We start from the raw sequence: 25,811 nt of genomic DNA on the forward strand, positions 1-25,811 counted from the left end.
TATTAAATAACACAAGGACTAAGAAGTCATCACCCATGTCCAATACCTCACTTTCTCGCCCCTGCTTTAGTGACATCATGAAAAGAGCTGACCACAACTGTAAACTTCAGTGAAGATGTAAACTTTGATACACCAGGGAGAAGACTGCAAAGGCAACGGAATAGGGAACAGCAAGAGCACAGTGGAAAATACCTATTGAGAACGTATTTGTTGTTTAACAATCGTTCTGCTCGTACAGGTGAACGAGGGCTTGGGAAGGAGTGAATTTAGCTACAGAAACGAGTCTTTTGTAACTACCTCTGGAAAGAGGGGACAAGCAAAATGTCTCAGTATAGACTATAAACCCACCACTGAAATCAAATATATAAACTGAATATATTAAAGCTTTGAATTTTATTACACTTAATTTCTTCTGAATATCTTACCCCTCTCTCCTGTTCAAGGTAAACCTAAACATGAGAAACGGAAGGATAAAGGAGAACTCCACTAAACGTGGAGTACATTTCGTCAGAGTCTGTGTAGGCCAGTTTGCCTCCTGTTACGACGACATTTACTTCATCTCCTGCTTTGAGGTGAAGAACAAGGTGGAACGTCCCAGGACCACCACAGGTCTGTTTCCCTGAGTAGGGTTTGTGATATTCCAGCAGTTCCCTGCGGTACCCAGCTGTGTGGAGCTGAGCCACGCTTGCGTTGGAGACGGACAGCACTGCTTCGACGTACTCGTCCCGCTCCGGGGCCAGCACAGCGGTGATCAGGTAGCGCCCTTCGTACGGCGATGTGAAAATGCCTGCGGAAGAGAGACAGGCGGAGCTTTTCAGAGGCACCCAAAAGGGAGAGACCCGGTCGCTCGAAGCACGACGACAAAGCGACGTGGGTTACCCAGTGCTAGGTACGGATAACTGTGACAAGGTCAGCCTGGGCAGCTGCCAGGGTTGCTGCCGCCTTTGTGCTGGAGCCCACCCGTCCCTGAGGACATAAGCAGGTCTTGTCCACGTTCAGAAACCTGCCACGACTCACGGCGAGGTGAAGAGGTGAGGGGCACCCACGTGCTGTGCAAGTCCCCAGGAGGTCAAGGCACACCGAACACCCCCAAGCGACATGACACTCCGCTAGAGAAGGAGGCAGCCCCCACTTTCTGCTACTGGGGAGGCAGCAGGTATCACCCCACCCCTGCTCCCCGGGCCGGAGGTGGGGTGAGGAGCTCTGCCTCTGCTCTGCCGGCACAGCTTTGCCGTGACTTGGGCCTCAGGATTACCGGGCGGCTGTGGAAAGCCGGCAGTGGCAGAGCGTGTGCCTGTCCATGCCCACAGGGAGCTTTCCCCCCGCTGTGTCTGGTTTAGAGGAACTCCTTTGGCTTGTTCAACGCGCCAGCAAGGCCTGGATAGCGTCAAACCCTGGCAACCCGTGCTACTGCCCCTCTGGCAGCTCTCTGGGTCCATTCTCTGGCTGTTACCTGTGTTGGGGTTATAGTAGTCGCCGTCATTCACGAGCACTTTGTTGAAGTGAACCACGCCGACGTCACTGGAGAAAGGCTTCTGCGTGAGCCCGGCAGAAAACGACACCAGAGAGGCCGCAGCAGCAGCAGGTCCTGCAATGGGCAACCACATGAGTCAGAGTCACACCAGGATGACAACACAGCCTCTCCCTGGGACGGTTGTAATCCAGTGTCTCTGTTCCTGCGCATAACCCACTTGGACTAACCCTGTCACTGGAGGGATGCCAGAATTAGCAGAATACGTATTGCTGGCCCAGGTCCCAGGTGTCTCACCATAAACTCTACTGAGCACCACAAAATTCCCCCTTTGGCCAACAGCCTCCCTTTTTTTTTTTTTTTTGTCCTTCTAAGGAAAAGGTCCATGGCTTGGGAATGCTGGCACTAGACATCCTGCCACCTCTCAGCTCAACAACGCCATGGACCTTCTTCAGGACTGAGGCTGCCCTTGGCCACCTCCGCTCTCCATCACTAGCAACGGGAGTGCTGACGGTGCCCAGCTCGTGCCAGCCTTCCTAGTCACGCCGAGAAGCTGCGCACGGCTTAGATCTCTTCTGTTCTCTGCCGAAGGGTAGGGAAAATAGCTACCAGAAGTAATGCTTCGGTGTTAAAGCAAACATCACTGGGGCTTTTCTCTCTCTCTGGCACTTCTCTTTTGGGGGACTTTTCACTCCACAATTTTTTCTTTTTCTCTCAGCAGATCAGACATGCACTTAGGTATTTTGTAGTGGCTACCTGCTTGCTAGCTGAACACTGCTGTTGGATGAAATACAATTTGTATAACTAAGACAAATTTTTACTTTTAACAGACTGACTTAATAGCAAATGGTTAGTGGTCAACCACTTACCAGTCCTATTTTAGTTCCCCTTCCCTCTAAACATTTCCCCTAAGGCAGGACACACTGCTAGCAGCAGTCAACGCGTGTTGCTCTGTTTCGGCAAACACACTTCAAGTTGTCCTCAGCTGCTCTTTCTGTTCTACCGTGTTCAGGTTAGGCTCCATGTCTTCTCCGTGCTGTTTTACCCCTGCTCCTTCTGCCTTCCTTAAAATAAATGTTGGGTTTTTCTCCTTCTCTCAATCTGAGATGCCCATCAGCAACCAATCTTTAATTCAGATTGTATCACTTAAAAACTGAAGTTAAAAAGTGACAAAAGTTCATCTCAAATGCGGATATACAAATGCTCTGCTCTCCATTTTTTCCCTGAATAATTTGGCATGGGGAGGTGGGAAGGGAAGGCAAAGCAAGGGGAAGACATGCCTGCAACTTCAGAAATGGCAAATAACTACCTCGCCTTCCCTCGGGGTTAGTAACCAGCTGCCTCACGTAAGGAAATCTCCTTATTCAGTATTCTGTCTCACGTCCAGAAAACAGACAGAAGCCCTTTTTCATTACTCCTACCTGCCAGTGCGCCTGCAGGTGCTCCTGTAAGCTACGATGAGGTTATCTGAAAGGACCCAAATTAACTGCAGGAAGCCTGCGTACTTAAGCAGCTTCTGTAAAGCTCCACCACCTTAACACCACGCTGCTTACAGAAAGCATCTCTCCGTATTCTCAGCTTACCCTGAGACTGAAAATGCACCTCAACAGACTTCCCGCTGGCTCACTTGGAAAGGTTTCTCTCCCCTGCAGTCACGCTGCACAGCCAGCACGAACCATGTGCTGCCTGCCCGGAGCCGCTGTCCTCGCCGTCTGGAGTCGCTACAGTTCTGCTGGGGTCGGTGTCATCCGGCTAAGGGAGCGACTCCTGCCCTGCCTCCCTTCCTGCACTAATTGCTAGAACAGTCATTAAGAGTTTGCCGCTGAAATGGCCTCAGCTCCGCAGCCTAGTTTAGCACGCCATCTGTGTTGGCCCAAAGGAGCCATGTTAAACCCATGTGAACATCCTGCAGAGCAGTTCAGTGGGCACTGTCAGGAGGCGCAGCGAAGGCGCGATGTGTCTGTGCTCTCTCACCCTCCCTCCCTGCTTCCAGCTGGAACTGCGCCTCTTAGAAGCTTTCACAAGGCGACAGCTCTCGGCAGCGCTTTTGCAGACCCTCACACAGCGTAACCTGCTCTTACATGGGTCGTCCCCCCTTTCTTCATTCAAAGATCACCGTTCAGCTTCTCTAGGCAAGGTCCAGGCTTGGAATCTGCTTTCGCTTAAGCCGTTAAGTGTTGTGGAATTATAAAAATCAGGAAGAAAAGTTTTAAAGCATTTAAAAGCTGGGAACCACGTGCACAGCTCTTGGTGAAGAAACTGCTAGGCAGACAAAAAGTGTAAAAAAAAGATTCAACCACAGTTTTACAGCTTCTGGGGGAGGAAAAAAATGACTTTGGACGTATTCAAGAAGGTTTCATTTATACATATGTATACACACAGAAGCAGGAGCAGGTATGTGTGTTCATGGCAATCTAAGCTAGTGTAATGCGTTCTGGGGAGTCTAAGGACCACAGAAGATACATGGGTGGCCTTTGTCAGGTTACATCTACTTCCACCCATCTGCTAGTTGTATTTCTGGTTCTCCACCTCTCTTTTGACTTCCCAGCACAGTTCATGCCTCCCACAGAGCCCAAGGGCCAGAAGAAAAAAAAAAAATCAAGCAAAAGAAAACAGTGCACAGCACAGGCATTTTCTATTAAGATGAAAGTAGAAAACAGTAACAGAGTGTGATGGTGCTGCTGACAATTGCTCAGCAACTGAAATGAGGACCCTTCAAGAATCTACACAGAAGAGAGACTGTACGTGTGATTCATTTGTCAGTATGCACTTGTGACTCCTTTGCATATGGCAGGAGCTGGGAGCCTATGTCAGATTTCCTCTGCTTGGCCAATACTCCTAAATCTAAATGAAGGCAAAGTACATAATTTCAGTTTGAGCAAAGAAGACAAAACCATCACCAATTTATCACCCCCCACCCTTTTTTTTTTTTTTTTTTAACTCTTCAGTTTGACCCTAACAAGTCATTTTCAGGAACGTTCCCTCTGCTTACGGATGGCCACGCAGCACAGCACAGTGCCACGCTGATTTCCAAGAGCAAGGGCTGAACGAAGCTGGGGCCATTAGCCCTGCTCTGCAAAGTCACAGCGTTCCTGCCGCGGATGGTAACTCACTCAGCGTGTTATGAAGACACAGCTACTTTTCTCCTGAGCCTGTTAGTCACAGCTCTTTCTGCTCTTACCACTCCGACCTTTCACAGCGCAGCAAGAGGCGGCTTGCCCTACCACTTGCCTGCTGCTCCTTACACAAATCCCCATCTCCTACCCCAGCCTTCAAGCACGCTTCTGGGAACCGCGCTGTTCTTTCATGCAAACACCAGCAAAACACAGACACTGGGGCAGCTGCGGGTGATCACACATTCTTCACCTCAAAGTCAGCAAACACGCTTTCCCCCTGTGCTTGACCACTGATGTGCACTAACGAGAACACTGCTCCCTGTCCAGTGATCAAAAGGAAGAGCTAAACATGCAGCAGCACCCGTCACAAGCAGGGCAGGGTAATCTATGCATTCAGTAAGCTCTTTCTTCAAATCAAGGACCACCTACAACAACATAAATCTTACAGTACAGTAACATCATGCCTTTTTATTTGAAACGTGTCCTACAGGCTTGCTGCCTCAAGTCACATGGAGACAGGAAAGATGGCTGAGTATCAAACAAGTAAAAAGAATGAAAAAACCCAACCCAAACTTAGCCCTTTATCTGCATGGATACATAGAGCAGCAGGAGGGCTCACGAGCTCAGCTCTTTTCGTTATTACGCCGTGCAAGGAGTTTCTTTTAGAGGAGCAACCACCCTCCATTGAAGCTGCAGGGTTAGGGACACAAGAACACTGCAGATTGCATGAAGACGGAGGGTAGGGAAGGCAATTTGTGCTTTTAGTGATTTTTTTTTTTCACTGTGACCCTCTGGTATGCTGATCAGAACTTCCAAATCCTCTTCTTCGCTCTGTCCTTGCCTAGCTGTGACACCTGGATCTTACAAGCATTTTCTCATCGGTTCCCAGACCAGTTCATCAGCCAGTTCATTACTTCTGCCTCCGCAATTTTCTTTGCTCCAGCAAACAAGAATTCTCCTAACTGTAAGATCGCCATGCTTCAGTAACATTTCCTGCTGATGTTTCTTTAAGCAACAATTGGTTCAACTCTTTCTGTATTAAAAGGGATCAGGTGGATGCACTTGGGTCCTGACACTTGCCCGTGAAAACACAGCTAATACACGCACCTTATTCCCTCTCATTAATACTTGTAAGTCCTTAAGATCTGTACCTACGACGTGACGTTACGAGATGCACGCAAACAGATAGCTAGTCCGAAAAACTCAAGAAAAACTTTTGTATTGAAAGTCTGCAAATCATGCCTCAGCATTCGAGAACAGCACGGAAGTGGGCTAGTTTAATCCAGAGGACAGGGTTGGAGCCCTCAAGTTCTTCCTGTTCTTTTATAGAACAGAAGCTATTCAGAAACAGAAATGAAAGGGAGTACTCAGAAGGCCAATTTAATAGTACAAGTTTCTTATTTTAGGAATTACAGTACCAGAAGGTCTGATCTTCTTTCAAATTTGAATTTCAGTACCACAAAATGTACTGGGTGAAGACTGTCAAAGACACCATCAGCTGTGGTCCTGCACAAATTAGATATTAAGGATTCCTTGATGTCCTAGTTAAGCGTTAAGTTCCTCCTCCAATACGCAAAAAAATCTTCCCTGCCCCAGCTATTAATTTCCACAACACTGCCAAGTCTAACAGCTATTTGCACCGTCCTTACCTCTCTTTTCTATGGCTGTACCTGCCATTGGGGTTTGCAAGGCATTTTGGGGCAAGTTATAGGACAGATCCGCGGGTATATCTTATGTTTAGACAGCTCTTCAGGGGCCCAGATCAGGAAAGCAACTCCTTGGTCAAGCCCACCTCTCTCTGGATCCCAGGGTGGTAACGTTTCTTGCAACATGTTCTACCAAGCAGCAAACGGGTGCACTGCCTGCCACACCCTGCCTTTTCAACACTTTTAACATCCACCTACTGTTTCACATAGTTTTAGCTTATGCTGTCTATAAATGGCAATAGATTTTACAACATGGAAGAAACCCCCCCCGGAAATCCATTTATCACAGAAATCTAGCCATCTGTATTGGCTTTGCTGGCATCAAGATAAATGAACGTTTCTGTACTTCTCATCCTCTTCCAGAAGCCTCACCTATTGCTGCTTGTTCTTACCACCACGATCCTCAAATGCAGAAAGATTGCTTTGAAGCTATGACAGATTTTTAATTAGAAAGTATAAATATCAGAATTACAGCGTGAACTTTCTACAGCTCTTTTTGTCAGTCCCCAGACCAGTCTTCAGGAAGCGTATCTGTGATTTTGTTAGGGCCATCAAGGAAGTCCCAGGGGGAGGATTTTAGATGCCATAAAGCCCTAATGTTTTATTTTCATCTATTTCTCCTATTTCCTCAAACAAATTTAGATAAAATCATTAGTTTTGAAGAGGGTGTGGGAATATTCACTTTGATGCAGGATACCATTCCGCAGGGTCTGATAGTATCTTGAGTATGAGGTAGTAGGGCAGGCAGCACCCAATCAGCGTATTTATCAAGGCCAACTAGCATATCCCAGACAAGATTTATACCTATTTATCACACAAATCCATAAATTAACTGTGATATTAACAATCATAAAAAAAATTTAAAAAACCCCACCAAACCAAGAAAACTCCATTTTGAACCTTTTTAAACTGGTTGTCATTGGCAACACTCCTGCTTCCACTGAAGTCAGGAACACCAGCCCTCATGATTCTAACAAAGCCAGAAACCCTCCCACGAGGAGGACCAACTCATGCACTAGCTCAGATACTAACAGTGCTTCAAGATCTTAGTCTTGGCCTTATTCATATCTTAAAGAAACATTAAAATTGCTAGAAAGAAATATGTATTTTCTCATTTAAAAGGCAAAAAAAGGTCAGTACTGACATTTGCTAGGAAATGGAAAACTTTGTATTAAAAAAACCCACTGAAGTAAGTAACAATTCAAAATGAATTATTTTTCAAAACCTAAAAACCCCGTATTTTCAAAGGATGCAGATTATGTTTTAATGCTTAGGTACAGCTAAAATCTGTCAGATTTTCCTCAATGTTAAACTCAAATACCAAAAACTAACACTTTGTTTTCTCAACCATGACCTTCCAGGAACTGAAATAAACATTAAGTACCTGTGTAAGAATTTCTAGGAAAGTCGCCTTACCTTGCGAGTCTGTGGCAGGAGGAGATAACTTTGGATACCCTACAAAGAAAAAGTAGTGCCTGTCACACAGTACATCACGGGGTACATTATGACAAAACACTGCTGCAGTATTTGCCATAGGGCAAACTGGGCCAGTCCTCCTCGGAGCAGCGGGTCTGCAGTCAGGGACTCTGCCGTGGATCGGGACACTCCTCGAGGCGGAGAGCCCTCACTTTGTTGGGTCAGTGATTGCGCATTTTGGGTCATCATCCCGAAAACTTAAGCCTGAGTCAGCTGTGTCGTGTTAGTTCCATTTGCCAGACAGCCAAACCTGTAGTTTACTAATGTCAGAGTGCTAAACAATGTCGATTAGAATAAATCTCATTTCGGGTACCTGCCTCATCTATTTTAGAGACTCCGCGCTGTTCCTACAATGTACTAAAGCTCAGTAACGACAGCAAAATCATAGCAAGCGCTACAGTAAGAAAAAAAAATAATTTAAGTTTCTGTAGAGGCGAAGACTGCGGTAGTTACCGAGGCTTTTACATCAGCCCTGTTGACCTCATGCTTTGTGCGGCCTCGGCAAAGGCAACAAAACTGGCACTGAACGTGTTTCCCCCACTTCTGCAGCCGGCTGGAGGCTGCAAAGCCCACTCACAGAGCACCCGGGCCATCAGCCCATTCCCAGTGACAACAGCTGTAACTGGCATCCACGAAAGGCTGAAGGGTGGTTGGTGAAGCGCAACCGATCTCAGTGTCCCCCCTCTAGCAAGCCCCAGCACCTAGACAGGAGTGAGGCCCCACTGGTCTGGTTCTCTCACCTGGCGCTCCAGCGTACCCTTCGGCTCTGGGCATGGTACTTTGACCAGCCTGACCATCCACACTCCTAAGCCGCCCTCTTCCTGACATCAAAACCGTGCCAGGAGGCCCTGCCTCTCCAGTCTCCAGGATGATCCCGGTTGTTCCAGGCAGAAACGGCACAACTCCCGACCCTGGCAGCGCCGGACGCGGAGGAGGTCTCGGCTGCGGTAGCTGGAGGGGGGTCCTATGTCGCGGGGGTTGTATCCTCGGCCTCGATGGCAGCAGGGAAATGCCAGGTTGGGGCTGCGGGGGTGGTCTTGGTGGCAGCAGCTGCCGTGGTACTTCTGATGGCCCTTTGAAGTGATGAAAGAAGAGGAAAACCACAGAATTATTTGCCGAAAGTAGTATATAAAATTGCGTGTTTTAGTTAAAAAAACCCAACTTTAAAATAAAACAGGACTCAGCCTTTCCCCTCAGACCCACGAGTGCACTGGCAAACACTGTTCCGCTCCTGCAGCACCACAGACTGCCCTCTTTCCCAGCCCGTGACACGGGGCAAGGGACGAAGACAGCCTGAAGACAGGATGAGCATCAGTCAAATGATCAAAAAGGTCCACGAACATTCACCCACCAGTCCGGCTCTGGCGTTCTGCACCCAGGGGGCTGTGTACCACACCTCTCCTCGCCCGCGCCTTCCTCTCCATTGCGTGCTCTCCTCTCTACCTGCGCTTCAGTCCTCCTGAACCCCTCCTGCCCAGCACTCCTACTTTCGACTCTGTACTCACACAGCACCTAGCACAAGGCTGACTCTTTAGCACTACCACAAAGAAAAGTATTCACAGAAAAAAAAAAAAAAAAGTAAATGAATACAAACTCACAGATTTTTTTTTTTCCCTGCTTTGGAAAGCAATGAACTTAAAATTCCAAGTACTCCCATTACTAATATTTTCTGACAACGAAGGCAGAACCCTAGGATATAATCTACCAGAAAAGCCTTTATTGTTTAAAGAGAAGAGATACCATTAAAAGACTTTTCCAGTAGGGCAGCCAACACATATGACATCAGGGTTGAACAGCACTGACACCGTTACATTTGTGTTTCTGGTCCTGTTCTAAGCCCTTTATAGAAATTACGGCTTATTCATAAAAATGAAGTCCTACATGACATCTAAGGATGCAATATCCTCTCAAGAATGAAGCTGAATTACATCTACATTAAGAACCAGAATTTACAAATGTATAGATTTCAGCAGATGCAGTTCTACACAGAATAATTAGCATTTTATTCTAAATTAAGCATTAGCATTAGTTATTTTGGTTGCACTTTGAGGCTAAAGCATGGCTTCAGGTGCAGGGGTGGAAGTGAGTTTCTGGGGAAACAGACAAACAGACCCCTTGCAAATTTATCTGATGCAACTCATCACACCAGAGGTGCTTCCCATGGTCCACAGCGGAGACCACCGCTCCGAGGTCTCAGTGGTCAGAGCAAAGCGCTTCAGTTCATCACAGTCCAAAATCAGCCCGGGCAGATTCATCAGTGGCTAAGGCTAAACCGAATGGCTGTGCCTAGAAGCAGACGTGGCATGAGGCTTCCCCTGGCTCTGCTGCGCAGCTGGGGACCCCCAGCAGGGACTCGGTCTGCGCGAGGGCTCACAACCAAGTCACGCGGGTATTGTCCGTGACACACAGCTGGGGTGCAGACGGTGCCGCTGGCAACCCACGTGCTGTTTCATGACTACTCGACACCTGCACTTCACCTTTGTGAATCTCATTTCTTGTTTTCAGTCTCGTAAGAAGTCCACATAAGCCCTCCAGAGTACCGAGGGGCTGTCTGAGGTCACTGTCTCGCACCACCGGCATTCATTTGCTAGATACGCCTGCTAGAAAAAAAGTCTTCCTGAGCTTTGCTGGCTTAACTGTCACGAGAATTGAAACTTATATGAGCAATGCACTACAAAGCTGGGCTGAAGTTCATTTGGTAACTCTTATCTACAAAGCAGAGGACTAAGGAGTGAAATATTCACTTTACACAGATTTAAAAAATCCCAGGATTTAAAAATCTTATAAAAAGTTTCAAAAAAAGGCTTAAAGTATCGAAGTGGTAACAGAGTTGTTAACTTAGTGAGACATCTTCGGTCCCCAGTGGCATAGATTTAGACCTTCAACTAAGGTCTTCAAAATAACCTCATTCAAAACCCAAACTGACAAAATACTTTACCTTGGGATGCACGTACTTGTCATTTCTCTAGTCAATGAAGCTGAGCTTTATTGAGACAATGACACAGGGAAAATGAATACATTTCTCTGCTTGCTTTTCTAAACCTTTAAATAACAATCAACAGCTCAAAACCCGTATCCTGTGCAAACGGCTTCTGTGCATGCAGCATCAATACTGCAACATTCAGAATTATCCAACTAGATCTCCATAAAGTTAAATCCAAAATTACCTGCCTAAAGCTCAACTTAAAGTGCCAGTAATCAGATATGTGTGGGTTGGCTGGTCTGCCAACTTTTTTGGCCTCTTCTACTGAGATGAGTCACAGCAAGACAAAGTACCAATACATCACTAGATGAAGATGGTAACACTGGAGCCACCCTGTCCTGACGCTGAACTCCGTAACGCGCGTTTTCAATTCACAAGGCAATGAGAAAATGAACTCCCGAGGAAGGCTGGGGTGAATCTAGCCGGACCTGCCTAAGCTTTGCTGAGCAGCTGACAAAACAGAAATCTTCCCCATCTTCTTCCCATCTATCTGGGAAGGCAAAGAGAGAGCCGAGATCATTGCACAGCTGAGAACGGTCACACAGCCCTCAGCAGCAACATCCTTGCTGCCCCAGTTGTCATCACTGTGTGACAACTCAGTTACCATGTCACACAACAGCTTCTGCTCTCACAAGCCCACCCGCAACTGAAACAGAAGGAAAGGTTTCCCTCCTCAGTGAAAACAAGAATGCTTTTGTTCCCCTCCCACTCTCAAAAAGACTTTGTTTTATTCAGTTTGTTCAGCCAGGCAGCTTCAACCTGCCATTTACTTCACCAAAGGAGGAATGATTTGCTGGGAAGGAAGATGAGCAGTGACCTGGATGTACGAGGCAGGTGGATCTTCAGGGTGTGTCTGTTTCTAGCATTGCTTTGCCCCAACCATGCTCTCCTCAGCCCCCAAAAGGCACAGAAACAAAGTGTGTAAAACAAACCAGCGAGTAAAGGAATCTGTGACTTTGCTCACAAGGAGCCAAAAAGACCCGACTTGAATTTTCTTACAGATACCAAAGGGACTGCGTTGCACAAGCTCACAGGGAGCCTAGGGGAACGGACTATGGGACTATTTGCATTACAACACTAAGACTTTATCTGCTGTAATGCAGAGCATACATTTGGTTTCTTATACTGTAACTTCAGCAGACAACGTTTTGCTGTTGCTTTCAAAACCCTGCTACAGAGACAATTACCAGAGTAATTGCAGTTCAGGTCAAATAACCATCACCAAAGCAAACTGCACTCCCAACACTGTATCTGGCTGCAAGACCACACTTCTAATTCCTGGGAAACTTCATGAATCTATATGAGTAGGCAGTAAGTTAACAGAGACCACTAACTAACACGGCTTTCAGTTTTGTGCCATCTGAAGAGCAAATGTACCCGCAGAGCGGCACAGAGTGCAGTGAGAATAACTTCTCCTGCAAGACGTGGGGCTGGGGCAGTCACCACTTAATGTGGACAAAGAGCTGCTGGATCCCACTACCTTGGTGAGCACATCGTGCGTGGTCCCCTACACGCTTAGAGCACAGCACCGCCCGCCGCCAGCACCACCTTGTGTACTGCAGGACGCTGCACTACATTCACCAGAAATTACAACAAATTAAATAAATTTCTGGCCTCTGGGTCTGTATCTGATGTACAATCATTCACTAACCTGGCTTGTTAGTTTGGACTGAGGCACTTGGAACCCCTTAATAAAAAGTTTGGAAGAAAACACAGCCATATTCCTAAGATCAGGGTCATTTGACTTCGCTCAGGTTTACAGCGCGCTGGGCTTGCACTGCTTTGGAAGATTTTATATTGTATTTCTTGTAACATATCCTTGCCTTACCACCCTCAACAACTTGTTATTAGTAACAACTTGTTTCTGTTTCAGCCCTTCCAAAGTCAAATGCTCTGAATGCTACGATCCGCTGGCAAATAGCGCATAAGAAATTCTACACTGATCTACGGCCGGGACTGACAGCCTTCTTTTCAAATAACGTCGGTATCAGGGACGATGGTGCAGATCACGGATGTAAAAATAGTTAAAGCCATTCCCCAACTTACATAACAGGGTTCCCAAACTACTTCCAATAAAGGTTCTTTTGCCAAAATCTTTCTGCAACTCCAGCCTTCAAAACTCACTTGGACTGCAGTGCCAGATAGTGTTATTGTAATGGGAAACATTTGGTGACTGAGGCGTGTGCTTCATGAATCCTTCCGCGGCCAGAGGCACCCACAGCAGCGAGGGATGCCCAGAGTGCCTGCACCCCAGATCCAGCAGCAGCATCCTTCCATAAGCTCTTAACACCCAATGGTGGATGGAGAGCTCTGCCCTGAAACGGCATTATTTTATGGAAACCCAGGCACATTAAGGGTTTTTAATGTTTACAACATCGTAATAGGGGCTGATAAATACAACCCATGAGGCCACTCAAACACTTGCTTTAAATAGCAGAAGAAAGATTACTCTGTGTGTGTACCTTGGACTTTTCTCCACTGTTGCTCCCTACTGCAAATTTACTTCGGGCAAGATGGATGAGAAATAGGATTACATAGATACATCGCAGCGCATTTTAATGGGGACTGGGTCTGCTTATGCAAGATCTAGGGGTGAAGGTGTTAGCCCTTTTGAATTTAAGTCAGGATTTCACCAAAAGAATTATCTGAGAATTAGGGACCCCCTCCATTCCCCTTCACTTCTTCCTTTAAAGAAACTTTTTTTTTTTTAATTTCACACAAAAGCTTCTCACCTCAGAACGATTTTTTGTGTCAAGTACTGCAATACATTTGGTTTTAAAAAATTAAACGCTCAAAAGAAACACATCTATCACAGGGTTTCAAGTCTCCACCTCGGAATGAGAAGGATATTCTTCCCTAAAGAAAGTACCTTCATGAAGCACAACTTGTCCATTCAAGCAAGAGTGCTCACGGTCCCACATCTGATCTCCCCCAACCACCAGCAGCTGCAACAGCCCACAGGCTCTTCCCTCAGCACCTCTCCTTCTGACTTAAGGCCAGTCGCAGAACTCAGCCTCTTATTTATGTCATATGTGCACAGAATTAAAACCAGAAGCCTCCCCCGACTGAAGAGTGCAGTTTCAAAACAGGCTCCAATTCCTATGTTTTTGCGTCATGTTCACAGAAACAGGAACGCAGCTTCCTCCTGTAAACTCTGACTCCCTCAGAACCCACTGCTGAAATCTGGAGCAAGAACTGCAAAGGAAGCTGAGTGGCATTTGGCAAGGTCTCTAAACCTTCGTGGCAAGGGTCACCAACGCGTTGAGGTTACCATTTCACAGCATTTTGAGCCAAGGGGAACGTGCCTCCACCTCTCAGCCACTTGACTGCAAACTTTAAACCACCTGTGGAGGTAGATTTGAGCTAACGTGTTGGACTACTAACAGAAGTGGCTGGGGTGTGTAAACACTGCCAGCGGGGGGGTGCACCTAGTGCCAATTTGCCGACTACGTTGTAGGAATGCAAATTTCTGGGAGAGCTGTGAAGCAGAAGTCTTATATTGCCACACCAAGATATGCCAGAGCTTGTTTGTGGAAGTCTTAAATCAAAGAGTTGGTGCTGAATTATAATCATTAACACGCTAAGAACAAAACTTACAGGGAATCTTTCTTATCATACATTTGAATTCCTTTGACTTTGGTTTTCTCCATTTACTTTTCAATTTACCCTGAGGAATCAAGAATAATCTCACACAGGAAAATAAAACAAAACAGAAAAAATCAAATCAAATGAACTGGAATAATACCCACAGATAATTATTACTTAAAATTCACTATCCAAAAATATTAGTTTTCCCACTCTCTTTATTTTAGCTCAAAGTAAACATGAAAGCATATAAGACTTTTTTTAAAAAAGAACTCAAAGTCCTCTCTGGCATTCTAGAGTAAACAGCCAAAATTAGAGTCACTGCAAAAACAGAGTAGAAATTACGTAATACTAAATTTTTCCTCCCTTGTTTAGTTCCTTTATAAATGATTTGGAAAAGAAAGCTAGCTGAAAAAAAACCAACAACCAACAAACAAAAAAAGCATTAAAAAGGCAAAAAACTTACTTGTGTCAGACCGAGATTTCAGCACGCCTTCCATGTCCGTGGTGATTTTGGAGACCTGACTAGAAAACTGTTGGACAGAATCTTTGAGGCCAGAAATATCGGTGGAATGAGCTGCTATAGTTCCATTCATTTCACGGATGCAGTTCCATAAGCTGCTCACGTGCTTATTCAGACCTTCTTTTATCTTCTGCAAGTTACCCGAGACAGAGTCCAGCTTGCCACAGACTTTTTCAACACGCGAGACTCGGCTCTCAACATCCGAAACACCCTCCTGCATACGTTGGGTCTTTTCTTTGCACTTGCTGAGATCATTCAGGATATGGTCATTCAGTTGTTCTAGTCTTTCTTTCACTTCACCACAGCAATTATCACTGGTGTGAGCAGTTTGATTTGCAAACGTCCTCTGCATTTGATCGATTTTTCGGAAGACACCACGTTGTGTTTTCCTACAGGTAGAATTGACACCGAGAAGCTGCTCCTTGCAGCTATTCAAGCCATCTTGAAGGTTTTTCATATCTTTATCCATGACATTTAGACTATACCGGAGCACGCGTACGTCTCTGTGCATTTTCTGGATGTCACGTTGGTTACCCTTAATTAAGTCAAGTTTCTCGTTAAGAGAGCTATTCAGAGATTGCAGGAGAACAGAGTTATCCTCTGTTTTCAAAAGCAAGTGATTGTATTTGTTGTTATAATTTTCTAGCTCCTTCTGAAGGACCTCCGTACCTTGTGGTGCAGACTGACACTTCTGCCCACAGAGGTGTTCAAGCGACAGTACTTTGTTCTTCAGGAAATTCATCTCTGCTGTAAATTGCTCATTCGCAAATCCTGCATCACTAGGCAACAGCGGCCCAGGACTAATATACATTCCATCTGGGTCGGTGGTATTGGCAATCTCTAAAATAGTGCCACCTAGCCTATCTTCTAGCGCCCGCAGCTTTTGGTCAAACGAGTCTCTCAATTCATCTACCTCAGCAGCTATAGCACCACGGAGAGTTTCCTCAATGTAAAAGCAATGCTCTTCAGCATTTCGTTCTGTAACATTCATCCTCGCGTCTAGCTCCTCCAGCCTCTCACCAAACATGTCTTCTAGATCTGGAGTTGACAATCGACTGATTTCATTATCTATCCTGACGTTCAAGATCCTGTGTGCTTCCGCAACTCTGTCAATCTTCTTATCTAAATCTTTTATCTGTTGGTCAAAGTCATTTATCTCGCCCTCCTTGCAACAACTGGACTTGTTCGATAGAATCTGAGTTCGAAGAGTGTTTATTTCTTTCCTCAAGTCATTCTCTTTTCCTCTTATAACATCAATTATTCCCAAACAGTTACTGTCATTGTCATCACACTGCTGCTGGATATCCTCTAGTTTGTATTCACAGGAATTCTTCAGATCTGCCATTTTCTTTTCAAATCCTTCCAGTATTTCCTGTCTGAGGGACTCAAATTTTGAGTCTATATACTCCTGATATACATTGTCACTGGGCATTGTTATTGTAGGTCCTTGTGCTGCCTCCTGCAGTTGTTTTAATTGTCCTTCATAGCCTTTTACTTTTCCATTCAGTTCCTCCAGCTTGTCATTCCTCATCTTCAAGGCTTCTTTGACCTCAGCTAGCTCAGTCTTTAGATCTTCCATTTCAAAATCAATAAAAGGGTCTTTTTGATCTCTGTTGCTGAGGAGTCCAGGCAGGTGAATAGTGTCCGTTTCGCCACCAACTGCACTATCAGGCTCCGGGCGGTCATAAAGGTTGTTCAGCCAAGTGACCAACATCCTACTAGCATCTTCTTGCACAGTCAATTTTAGGTTTTCATTCACGCCTGCCACAGAGGACTGAAGTTCAAGCACTGATCGTGTAAGTCTAAACAATTCATCCTCAAGAAACTGTATTTTCTTATCATATGGTGAAGGTTCTGGCACTTCTGTTGGTTCTGCACCTATTTCATGGAAATAACAGAAAAAGTCTGGATGTAAATATTCCCAGTGGTATAGCCGAGGCTAATTTCACTTTTCTTTAAAGCCAAATATGATTTAAATCACATCACGCTTGTTCCCTTTTCTATTATTGTTTTCAGTAGTTTATAATTAAAACGTTACCAAAACAATCCAAACTAAAAGTTTTAACACGTTGACCAATTCCTGCCAAAATTCAATGTAAATAAATAAATATATTAGCAAGTAGAACCCCCTCTTTGTTCAGCAATGAACCTAAACTATAGCACATATAACAGGCCATTATACAGCCATACACATCAAAACACAATCACCTGAGAGCCACTGCATCTCCTGTAACAATAATTTGGAGGTGATGCTCCTGAATTCCCATTGAAAACTTAAGTGGCAATAATTTACATGCCTGAAGTGGGTTTGTGCTCCAATACTTTGCTGTACTGGGGTCCAAATGCATATACTGGATGGGGTTCTACAAGATATTCCAGTTATCACACTTGCTTCCAAAATACTGCAGTAACAGCATTCCCAAGACAGTATCTTATAGAAAGAAACGTCATTCATTCTTTAAGGTATTTTTTCAGAAATCGAGGCTTATCATTCCCTCACTCCTTAGTATTAAGGCAGGTAATTTAACATAATTCTGCAAGATCAAGCCCTCAAACAAAACACTGAAGCTGCTAGAAAGCAAAAATAGCATTAAAATTAGTACTTGTTCTTTTCCTCTCAAATGTATCTTTTTCTGCTGAACACTGAAGAAACCACAAAAATCCCCTGTAAATTCTTACAAAAAACCCAAACTTAACACAAAGAATGTTCCTGAACCATGAGTAGCCAGCTGGCATCTATGGCCAGTGTTCTACCACCACCCCTCCATCATGCTTCAGGAAATTCTCCGCATCAAGACTGTTACTGCCTGGCTATTATTTTCCCACTACACAGTGTCTCCCCCATGGCTTTTGTACCTACCAGCAGCTGAGTTTAACAGAAACCATAACAGTTCTCACACTTCAAAGACAAACCAAGAAACCAGACGTGATCATGCACACCAACACTCAAACGAAAAGTTACCCAAACCTTTCTTCATAACAGCTTTCGCTGGTGTTGTGGGACGACGAGCGGTGTTTGGCTTTTCTGCCGGGCCTTCTCTGCAGTCTTCCCCTTTGTACCCAGGACAGCATCTCCATTCCAGCTCTGTCACTGTCTTGTACGCAACTGTGTACCGAGGTCTGAAACTTGTTCGGTATCTGCCAAGCAAACAGAAAGCATTTTAAACGATCCATAACTGTTATTTATAGAATCATAGAACAGTTTGGGTTGGAAGAGACCTTCAAGATCATAGAGTCCAACCTTTGTCCTAGCTCCACCAACACCACTAAACCACGTCCCTAAGTACAACATCTACCTGTCTCTTAAACACCTCCAGGGATGGTGGCTCCACCACCTCCCCAGGCAGGCTGTTCCAATGCCTGACAACCCTTTCAGTAAAGAAATTCTTCCTAATCTCCAGCCTGAACCTCCCCTGGTGCAGCTTAAGGCCATTTCCCCTTGTTCTGTCGCTTGTTACCAGGGAGAAGAGACCAACCCCCACCTCGCTACAGCCTCCTTTCAGGCAGTTGCAGAGAGCGATCAGGTCTCCCCTCAGCCTCCCCTTCTCCAGGCTGAACAGCCCCAGAACCCTCAGCCGCTCCTCATACGAGACATGCTCCAAATCCTGTACTAGCTTGGCAGCCCGCCTCTGCACCCTCCCAGCACCTCAGTGTCCTCCTTGCAGATAGGGGCCCTGGACACAGTACTCGGGGTGCAGCCTCACCAAAGCTGAGTACAGGGGCACGATCACCTCCCTGCTCCTGCTGACAACCCATTGCTGACACAGGCCAGGATGCCGTTGGCTGCTGAAATCAAACCAGGGATTTTTTAAAAATGAAAATCAGTTACTTTTATCTATGATTAATTTTCTCCTTCAAACATCAAATGAACAAACGTTTCTGTCTAGGTTTTAAAGTTACCTTTAGACAGTCATGTCAGGGAGAGCAAATACGGCCACAGAACAGGGGCTTTCATGTATGAGCAGAGGGATAACATGTTGTGGGAAGTGAAGGTTCAACTCATCAGACACTGCTGAGAATAACAGTGACCACCAGTGTATTACTTTATAAATTCAAACCCTTTTCCCACTAACTCCTTTTCATTGCAAACCCACCCACAGGGCTGCTCTGGCAGCAACTCTTCTGGACATCAAAAAAATGTTTCTGCCTGCTTTGTGCCACTTGTCTTTCCACAGTCTCCACTTAAACCATTCCTTGGAAACCATATGTATGGAGCAGTCAAAACTAGGAGGGATATTCCAGGGAAGGACAAAATGCTGGAAGTATGAGTCAGATAAGGACACAAAAGAAGGAGTTAGATGAAAGGCTGTGATCACCAAACGAATCAACTCTTTCCTACTTCACTAAAGTTGAAGAGGGTCTTGCAGACAAACCTATGCACGTGTTATGTACACACAACCTTAAGTTTCCCTGACTAATTGCTCCAAAGTTAAGAAAAGGCAAACCGATTCTGGTTGTGCAACTTTAACCACGGACTTCTTCCGTAACTTCCCCTCGGTACACATATCGCGTGTTCAGCTGCGGTCAGACACTACAGTATCCCACCAGACCGTAAGCAGAGGCTGTGCTATTTTATAAAAACTAAATCAATGTCCTGTACAGCTCATTTTGGGTTGAGGGATGAGGAAAGTAAGTAAAACAGGGGATTTGGCACCTGAGCTTTATAAATTGGTATACTTGGAACACACCTAAACATAAAAGTTACCCCAATTTCTCACGTGAATTCCCTTCTCTGAATAAAAGTAGTATCATACTACTAACCTCCTTACAGCATTTTCAGGTCTTTTTTTCTTAAGATTATTTCAGATTATAACAACAGTTCGCATCCATTAACGAATGACAGGCTCACGTCACAGCTGAGGTGTCCCTAAAGTAGTGATACCAGCAGAATAAACACAGGACAGCAGCGAAGGACTCAGCACGAGCTCTGCAACAGGTTTCACTGGGATCATGGGGAATGTATTTTGGGACAGACAGAATAAGAGTACAGAATGGGCACCAGAAGCAGCTATGCTACCACACAAAAATCAACATTTCATTAAACATTATCTTGTACTAATATGCAAAATTCCTTATTGTTTAAAAATAATCAGTAATCAGCTACCAAATGGAAAAAGTTAAATCTTACGCTAACTGTGAAACAGTTTCTATTGAAAGTCACAGAGAAAGAGTTTAACAGTTACTCTTCAAAGCTTCTCTTGCCCTGCATGCAAGTAATAGCTGAAATAAGTCTCAGGGGTTTTTATTCAGCATCTTTCAGAGACATCATTTCAATATAGCATCCCACATCCAATAGCCACTTGCTGTCCCTTTTTGGTAAGCTACTTCGCAAACTTGGGCAGAGGGGTTAAAATGTTAACTACTAATTATGAATTTGTTTCTTTTCCAACAGTATCTTTCCCAATTCTGCCACCATACATTCTGTTCTATATGCAGTATTTGCACTTGGGAAATACTCAGTGTTCTTTTGCATTATGACTCTACCTACAAGTTCTCATTTAAGGGGAAAAGGTTACTTTTACCAGACACATTGTCATATTATCTACAGCTATTTTTGGGCCAAAGAGTAGTGTGTTCTACTGAGCCTCTCTGGATTCCCTTCTCCTGTGACTCTCCATGGGAAGGCAGGGGCAGGCTAGGCTGTGACTCTATTAGCTGCTCGTAACTGCAGGGGTTTGCTGTGGTCGTCAGCTTTTCAGATTCTGACTCGGAGCGCGTTTGCAATCCTTTTTTACCATATCTGAAACAGCTGTAGACTGCACTCCAGCTCATCAGTTCTTTAACAATTTTCACCAAAACATCTGCTGAATCTTGTTTACAAAGGTAAAGTACAGACATCCCCCCAGTCGAGTGCCTTACAAAAAGTAAACCCAGGAGTGCAATGTAGAGGGCACCATTGCGAAGGACAACATCCCAGCCACCCAGGAACTTCCTTTCCGTTCTCCCTTATCTAAACTATTAAACCACATCTCAAGTAGGTAATTTGGGTTGGATTCCTTTCCTTCCAACTGGCTGTTCTGGCAGCTAGTCAGAGGAGTGACTGGATTAGCTAGATGCTCTAGTCTTTTGAAGTGGTTCTGAGAGTCATTACAACCTCTCTCACAACCACCACATTACTGAAATGCAAACTTTGAACTTCCAGATCAATTTTCACATGCCGGAAATGGCCATACATACTTTTCTCTGATTTCCATAAAACACTTAACTGCTCCAAACTTTGTGTGTGTTCCCCCCTATACTTCCAGGGCCAAACTCCTTCCTGAAAATTACGGTATTTTGATTCTCTTCAAAGTCCATTACACTTCCCAATTCTTTCCTTACAAAGTTTTAAGAATATAGCTGAAACAAATTTTATAAAAGGAATAAGAACTATTTTTATGCAAATTCTGCACTTCTGCACTCAAATTACAGAATGAGGATTTTCCTTGTACTGTTTCTGCCATTCCTACCATATTCTTGACAAGTTTCTTTGTATGTACCTTCTCCATAGGCATGCTCATCAATGTAGACACCTTCAGATGTCTTCGACATTCAGGCAAATCATAAGACACAACCAAATACAAAAGAATATAAACAAATTAAAAGAAATTAAGCTTCATTTTTTTTTTATTATAAAACTTTTCCAAACTTCATCTTAAAAATAAAAAATAAGCACATCTGACATTCTTGCTTTTCTATTTCGTAGCTTCATGACCCCAATTGGCACAAAATATTTTAATTTGATTTAATACAAAAAATATTTGAAATGCAGAAGAATCCTCCCATTCTAAATTACCGAACACAAACACTGTATACCTACAACTTTTAAAATGTCATAGCAGTCTACTCTCTACAAATTCTTGCAAGTCTGAAAGCTCAAGTAAATACATGAACTGGATGATCAGTTTTGATCTCAGCTGTGGCACATCAAATACAGACTAATCAGAATCCTAAACCACAATTCTCCCAGAGTAGAAATAAGCCAGAATCAAAACGTTCCAATATCTGGATGCAGCACAGCTTTCATATTTTACATCTTGAACTATGGTGACAAGGCAGCTGTACTCACGGATGGCTCAGAAATTAAACTGGGATTTACTTACCAAGAACTATTGCGCGCCTATACCGCCAGTCCAGCTGAATGAATCCCACAGCTAGTCCCATTTACTTCAGGAGAGTCCTCACCAAAGGCTGGGAAACAGGGACGTACCCTAACATTCTTCTAATTTGAATCCAGTCACATAAAAGTTTCTTTGAAACCACAGCTTCATTGCTACAGCTTCTTTACTGATGATACTTCTCACACATAGCTGCCTTAGTTGCCCATGCGAGGAATGGTGTCACTGTGCCAGCACCGTCCAGACGCCCCGGTAAATGACAGTCACCAGCATGCATCCAGCCCAAAGGCAATTCTCAACCAGACCAGTTTTTTGAAGCCAGAACTTTGGCTCGGTCAGTGGACTTCAGTGGAGCTGGAGATTCCAGGATTTTGCCAGGATATAACAGTCTAACAGCACTGAACACAATTACATTCTCGGTTACAGTTCTAACAAAACAAACCATAACTTCCTGCTAGGGACTGTATCCTGAGAATAACTTGTGATTCTACATTATTTCAGTAACATAGGACAGGGAGCTACTAGAATATTCAAATCAGACATGTCTTTATTTACATTTGCAGTACTCTGAATCCAATTGCTCAGTCTTAGTCACAGCAAACATAACATACACGCGCAAACATACAAAATGCACTGAAGTGGAGCCAGAGGATGAAATGTTGCTTCTCTATGTAGCTGGGTAGAGTTACATGGATGGAACATAATGTGCCCAAGTTTCTCATCTTTTACCTTGTAGGTGTGAATCTTTGCACAGCTACCTGGTGAGGCAATTTGGTCAAAAGGGTTCACAAAAGTTCCCCAAGTCTCTTAAAGAACTGAGGCTCCACTGTAATGCCTGTGTATGCTGGAACGTAACTAAAAAATAGTACAACATTAAATCTTCCTCCAGCTGACTTGGATATCTGCTATTCAAGTAAGTGTTAATAAACACAATTATTTCACAAGTGTCTCAAAGATACTAAAAAAAAAGTTTCTTATGTGGTTAAAAGTTACATACAATACACCAGCATTCATTGTGCCGAAGCACCCCATCCTCTTAGGGACTTCCAGCCCAGGACAATGGTCATACCCTTGTGGTGGCTTGGGCTAAATACTACAAATGAAATCATTCTTTTTAGAAAGCATGAATAAAGGGTGATTTCAACAGTCTCTAATCCTTCCTTGCAACAGAGAAAATCAGAACAGCTGGTTTTTAGGAGTCTTTCCCCAACAGGCTTAGAACACCACCTACTACCTTCATCATGAATTCAACATGCTGATCAAATGAGAAAACACGTTCAGAATGCTAATGCAAATCTCCACTTCTAATACCTATTTCACAGCTGAACTGAAGTCATACAGTGCGGCAACAGCATTCAAATATTCCTCTTTGAGAGAGAAGTATTTTCTTAGGAAAATGCTTAATTAAAAATACATGTTTGCTGCGAATGCTAGACATTTTGACTAGGGAACTAGCCATAATTTTCTCATGGTGATAAACCACAGAAGGAAGCAGTTAGCATTGATATTTGGAATGTCACCTAATAGCGATAAAACAAATCAGAAACATTTGGACGAAACTGGTGGGAAAACATATGGCTCAGTTCTGTAACTAGATATTAACATCCAACCTTTAGGGAAATGCAAAGAGATAAGTGCCACCACATCTTCACTGTGAGGAAAGGACTGCAGAATCAGCATGTGTTTCTACATAAGCAGCATATAAAATGTTTATTCTGAGCACAAAACTTCAAGGTTGGTCCAAAATTCTGTAGTCATTGGAACAGTTCCCATAACTTCAACACCCTGCAAATCATGGCCTTACTGAATAGAAGATAACAAATCTTCACTATTTAACGCTTTGATTGAACGCAGATCTGTTCTTTGCAAATTATATAGTCTGCTCTTGCATGTCCCAGTCATCCAAATTTCCAATATATTGAAATGGGAGTGCTGAAGTGGCACACAGACAGCCCCCCTAAAAATACTACCTAGAAGATACAAGTAAATGAAATCCCATTTGTCTACATGTAGCCTGTACCCAGGGCTAAACATGAATAACAGTTGCTCTATCACCCAATGACCCCTCACCAGCCAGGGAGGGAAACTGGGCAAAAGGAGAACAGACTCGTGAGTGGAAATGAAATGGATTTAATGAAACATCACCAATACCAACAGAGATGTATAGAGTTACTCTCAGCCAAATGAATACCTAGTCATCACAGTCAACCAGAGAGCAGTCCTTGGGAGAAGGCAGAGGAAGAACAAGAGAAATTCCACCAGAGCTCACTCTCCTCACCAAACCTCCCCCTTCATAACGCCCATGACATGGGATGGGCTACCCCTGTGTCGCCCTCAGGGCAGCTGCCCTGGCTGACCAAACTGCTAACGGCTGCCTGGCACGGCTGGGCTGGGAGTCTAACCCAGCCACACCAGGACAATATTTTGACCAAGCATTTTTTATTTTGTAGGCTGCAAAGGCTTGTGCCTAAGTTGGTGATTTATACTACACAGTTACAAAACTAGAACCAGTTGATCCCAAGTTTTCTGTTTCCCAAGACTGCAGGCCTAATTGCAACCCCTCCAAATGGCGGCAGAAACCCTATTTCTACTCAAAGTAGAAAAGAAAGACAAGAAAGTAGAAAAAAGAAAAAGAGAAAAAAGAAAGTAGAAAAGAAAGAACTGAAAGTTCTACTGAGACTTTTAGCGATTGTCTGTAACTGAGTTTCAGCACACCTGAATTTCAGGTGCCTACTGTGTAGGTATGGACAGGTACCAGTTGTCTGTGTTTCCATGACGGCCAACAGAAATACAGTCGATACAGCCAGTAGAGCTGAAACAGGGCTGCATCTCGTCCTGAAGTCATTATTTACATCCGATTACCTAAAGCATGCTGGACACCATGTCACTAGTGGTGACATCTGAGTCACCACTAGTGCAGGTGTCTGTGCTCCCATGCACACATTCATCCCTCTGTACATGGACAACTGAAGTTAGGGTGAGTGGAGTCCCATCTCTGGGTTTATAACCTTGCTACTACACGGCAGTGTTGGCAGCTAGCTTGTGTTCCAGCCAACAGACGAGCCTAATTTGAGAAAAAGTAAAGAGTTTATCCTAAGGCATTTACAGCAAGCGGTGAAAAGATGTTTTGACAGGAATAGATTAGCCTACAGAAGTCTAGGTGTTCAGTGAAAACAAGTTGTTGACTCGGTGATAAATCCCAATTATACAAGGCAGCAAAAAACTATTGAAAAAGAATCCTAGTGAAGCCCAAAATAGTTTTTGATTTTGATCTGGCATAAGAGACATTAAGCTCCTTCTTACAGATGGACTTAAGAAAGTCTCATCTTTCCACTGCTACTCCTCCTCTAGCTGGTATTTTTACTTTCCAAAATTTATATAAAGAAGGTCTGTGCCTGTGTTTGCAGGCACTGGGGTCTGGGGAATTGCTTTCTCTTCAAATAAATGCCACTGACTCCACCCACTAACCCAATGCCTGGCCCAGTCACAGCCCCCTCAGTTGGAGTTCCCGAAAGGCCACGGTCAGGTCTTCATATAACATAATAATCAGGCCCCAACATGCGTTATCAAGCACAAGCAGAGAGTGTTTTGAAATTGCGCTGGGAAGAACACAATTTTGCGGCACCCTTGTGGAATACATAAAGTTATGACGCCCTCCACTAGTGCACATTAGCCAGGAGCCTCGGCTGCTCTGGGCTCGCACAGGCACCTAAGGGTGCTTTCAGTCCAGTCGGCACTGATGTACAGCATGGCCAACATTGCACCAGATCTATTCTGAGCTAAATCCTGAATAAAAAACTGCTGCTGGCTGAGAGCATTAGCAGGGACTGACACTGAAGGAAAGCAGGAGAGCA

At 44.3% G+C, this 25,811-nt stretch overlaps 1 protein-coding gene across 1 annotated transcript in view; it reads right to left on the minus strand.

The window, feature by feature from the left end:
- Nucleotides 1-449: 449 nt before the first annotated feature.
- EMILIN2 (elastin microfibril interfacer 2) overlaps nt 450-25,811 on the minus strand; it is a 32,836-nt gene continuing 7,474 nt past the window's right edge. Inside the window, exons 3-8 of the mRNA XM_086472718.1 lie at nt 17,823-17,998; nt 14,804-16,738; nt 8,510-8,842; nt 7,710-7,748; nt 1,454-1,588; nt 450-787 (exon numbers count right to left, since the gene is read on the minus strand). Of these exons, the coding sequence (XP_086328844.1) occupies nt 450-787; nt 1,454-1,588; nt 7,710-7,748; nt 8,510-8,842; nt 14,804-16,738; nt 17,823-17,998 (2,956 nt within the window). The remainder of the gene's footprint in view (nt 788-1,453; nt 1,589-7,709; nt 7,749-8,509; nt 8,843-14,803; nt 16,739-17,822; nt 17,999-25,811) is intronic.

This window comes from Leptosomus discolor, chromosome 13 (assembly GCF_034619465.1).
Source record: "Leptosomus discolor isolate bLepDis1 chromosome 13, bLepDis1.hap2, whole genome shotgun sequence".
Lineage (NCBI taxonomy): Eukaryota > Metazoa > Chordata > Aves > Leptosomiformes > Leptosomidae > Leptosomus > Leptosomus discolor.